This window comes from Diabrotica undecimpunctata, unplaced genomic scaffold, assembly GCF_040954645.1.
Source record: "Diabrotica undecimpunctata isolate CICGRU unplaced genomic scaffold, icDiaUnde3 ctg00002791.1, whole genome shotgun sequence".
Lineage (NCBI taxonomy): Eukaryota > Metazoa > Arthropoda > Insecta > Coleoptera > Chrysomelidae > Diabrotica > Diabrotica undecimpunctata.
Window position 1 is genome coordinate 8559 of NW_027313995.1, and position 3662 is coordinate 12220.

At 35.1% G+C, this 3662-nt stretch overlaps 1 protein-coding gene across 1 annotated transcript; it reads left to right on the forward strand.

The window, feature by feature from the left end:
* Positions 1–2429: 2429 nt before the first annotated feature.
* On the forward strand, positions 2430–2822 carry LOC140432087 (uncharacterized). The gene has a single exon (XM_072519928.1). The coding sequence runs from the start codon at positions 2430–2432 to the stop codon at positions 2820–2822; it is 393 nt and encodes a 130-aa protein (XP_072376029.1).
* The last annotated feature ends 840 nt before the right edge of the window (positions 2823–3662 follow it).

Consider the following 3662-nt stretch of genomic DNA (forward strand, 5'->3'; position numbering starts at 1 on the left):
TTTTCGCCTCTTCATTCATAAAGAAATAGCAAAAAACCGAATTTAAGTAATAAATAAAAAGTAACTATACACCAAAATTGTATAGCCCTAACAATTTTTTTTATATTTTCAATAGTGACTACGGCATTAAAATAAACAACTTCTTTATCGGCGGAAATACACCGATGATAGTGTATTGTTGAGATTAGTGTGGAGCAGCGTGTAAAAGTAACGCTGCAGGAATTAATAAACAAAACAAAATGGATGTGTATAGTCAAAAGCTCCTCTTGTACAAATAGCATAGCCCTCTTGATGAGATTCACACTGTCTTGATATTCTTTCGTATTTCTACATATGCCTAATCCTTTCGGTTTTTCCTCTCACGAGTTTTACTTGTCTTGCAAGGCCTTCGCAGTGGCTTAAGACATGCACCGTGGTCTCGTCACGCTCTAGATAGTGATGACAAAGAGCCTCTTCGGGCACAAAAACCCATATGACTCAAACACATTTTGAGTCTACAGTGTTCAGTCAGCAGTTCCAGTACTATCGCACTAATTTTTTGGCTGGTAGTCTGGTAGACTTTTCCACACTTGGACTTGAAAGATCTTTTGTACATCTTACAATTATATTTGCGGATATTGAATGGACTTCAGTGACTCTTAGAGAGTTTCCTTTGGGTCGAAAGCTTCAGCAGGTACTTCAGGTACACTGAGGTACATTTGCAGTATCTTTTTTGGTCCTTGCTGAGTTTCATCGCTTCATCCATTCTTGTCCCAAACAAAATCTAGCGAATTGATAGTCACTCTCATCTCTCATAGAAGCGTCAACAAGTAGCCTAGTACCTGGAGTTAAGTCGTCTTATCCATTCAAAAGGACCAGTTCTTACAGCTCTTTGAGAGACCCCCGCTTTCTAACGCAGAATCTAGTTCATTAGAGTTCTGAAAATCTCTAGCCTATTATTTACTACAAGTCTACCTAGTGTTTTAAAGAGATATTTGTTGGTAATAAATGTATCCTGATGACGTGCTAGAAAATAATCAGATAAAACTAGAGAGAAGACTGAATCAGTGCAGACTGAATTTTAAAGATCAATCTTTAAAAGGTAAGTTGTAAATATAACTCACCAAACATGTAAGTTTGTATCCAACACTGTGTAAGTGCTTTTTCTTTTGACTCTTGTTATATATATATATATATATATATATATATTAAAAACAACAATGTGGTGACTGTCCAAAAACTTACATCGGTCAAACTGGCAGAACATTTAACAAACATGCAGCAGAACACAAAAGGGCTTTCAATAATAGAAAAAACAGATTCCACGTACGCACTTCACCCTCTAGATTATCATCATTCTTTTAAAGACAATTTCAAATTCTCCATATACAAAATAAAGGCTATTTTTATTCGAATCTATGGAAATTAATAAATTAAAAAAATACAAAATATATTTCTGAATGACAAACAGCTCTCCCTTCAACCCATAAAGTGTATATGTATAGTAAAAATACATCACTTGGGAAAGACACTCTGCTGAAACAGCTGTAGTGATAATTAATTATAATAAATTTTGTGAAAGTGTAGAAAACGAAAGGTTTCAGTGTTTTATTTCTAGACAACTAAATGATATAAAAATCACGCTGTTTGTAGTTTTATGTACATGAATTGACAGACTTTTAGGATTTGCATATAGTATTTTTGGTGGTGTTAAAGGATATATCTTCCAAGTGGGTATAAATCTATTTAAAGACATCCTTAAAATGGCAATGGCAAGTAAGAAGAGGCAACATCAAAAATCAAAGCTCCCGAAATTTTAATGCCTTATTGAATTCCCTTTTAATAATCTAAACAAAAAAAGATCGTAAAGAAAGCGTTCCTTTGTCCGATTCGAAAGCCATCAAAAGATACTTTTCAAAGGACCGAAATATGATCCGTACTCGCGGAGAATGTATAGAAAGAAGGTCCAAAAAAACAGAATAAATGTTAAATTTTAAAAGAGGCATGACCGGGGAAAACCGCCAGGGCAGGTCTTAGTTTTCGACCCCCAAAATCACTAATAGATTTCATATAAAAATAAATAGAAATAGATGAAGATTACGCGCTATCTCAGAGTTCTGGTGTCAAGCCAACCTACCCAACCTAAATATGTCAAGATTTTTATTTATGTATTTAGGATGTAGTATAATCTATAGGCAGCTTTTTGTCTGAAGATTTTAGTAAGTTTCTGATTTATCCAGTATTGGGTGAATTGAGTAGCTTTGTATTCAGGAAGGGTATCCGGCAGTAAAGATCTTGCTAAAACCATGGAAAGAAGGAATATGGAACATAGTTTAGAGGCAGTTGCGGTTTCGCCTGACGCCTGCAAAAAGTGAGCTGGGCTACCTCTTAGAGGAAGGAAGGTGCCAAAGAAGCTAGTCCTGAGAGTTGCAACTCTCAACGTCGGAAGCATGACAGGTAAAAGCAGAGAGCTCGCCGATTTCATGCAGAGGAGAAGGATTGGTGTACTTTTTGTGCAGCAAACTCGTTGGAAAGGTAATAAGTCGAGAGATCTTGAAGATGGATGCAAGTTTATATATAGTATTTCGAACAGCTACGGCAGAAATAGAGTAGGTATTATTTTGAACGAGTGGAAGGAACATCTTGTAAGGGTAACCAGAAGAAGTGATAGAATAATGTGTGTCCAACCGAATACAGGCAATACCAACGTGAACATCATATGTGCCTACGCCCCACAGGTAGGGTGTGAAGAACAGGAAAAGGAAGAATTTTGGAGGGCCCTTTATTGCGAGATACTTGAGATTCCTGTAGACGAAAAGTGTTTTATTGGAGGTGATTTTTAATGGACATATTGGTACAGAAAGAGCGGGAATAGAAAGAGTTCATGGAGATATGGGGATGGAAATAAGAAATAATAAAGAAAATAGTGTGATTAAATTTGCAGTGGCACGGAATTTGGCTGTCATTGATACGTTCTTTATGAAGACTGAAGTCCAGTATGTTATCTAGCGGGTAAAGGGTAACTCAGATTTTGTACTGTGTAGAAGAAGTCAGCTAAAAGAAGATACAAACTGTAAAGTGATAAAGGGTCAGTGTGTAGCTAGTCTGTCATCGAATGCCATAGTCTGTGGACTAGTACGCATTTCGATGCACATTAGGGTGTCCCGAAAAATCGCTTTTTGTTTTTGTTTAATACAAGACCTCTTGAAATTGGGGTAATTGCTCGTAAATTATTACAACAATTTAAAAAAAATTATAACTATATATCTTTAGGGTTCTACCGAACTTTAAAGTTTGGAATTATCATTTTTATGGTAATATTTCACTATACTTAATTTCGCATCCCGAACTAAATATAAAACATTATTTAATGCAAGACCTCTTATAATTTGTGTAATTACCAATAGATTATCACAATATTTTTAAAAATAAAATAAAAATATGTCTTAAGGGTTCTACCGATCTTCAAAATTTGGAAAAATTGTCATTTTTGTTATAATATTTTTTCGGCTCCTGAACTAATATAAATTGAGATTATACTGTACGATTGTATAATATTGCGTCGTATTATACGTTCCGTTAAAGTTTAGAGAATTCTGTGAACTTTGGTTACGTCAGAAGAATCAATGAGGGCAACAAAAAAGTTGTGTGCTACTCAAACGACCGATTCTATATCAGCAAAT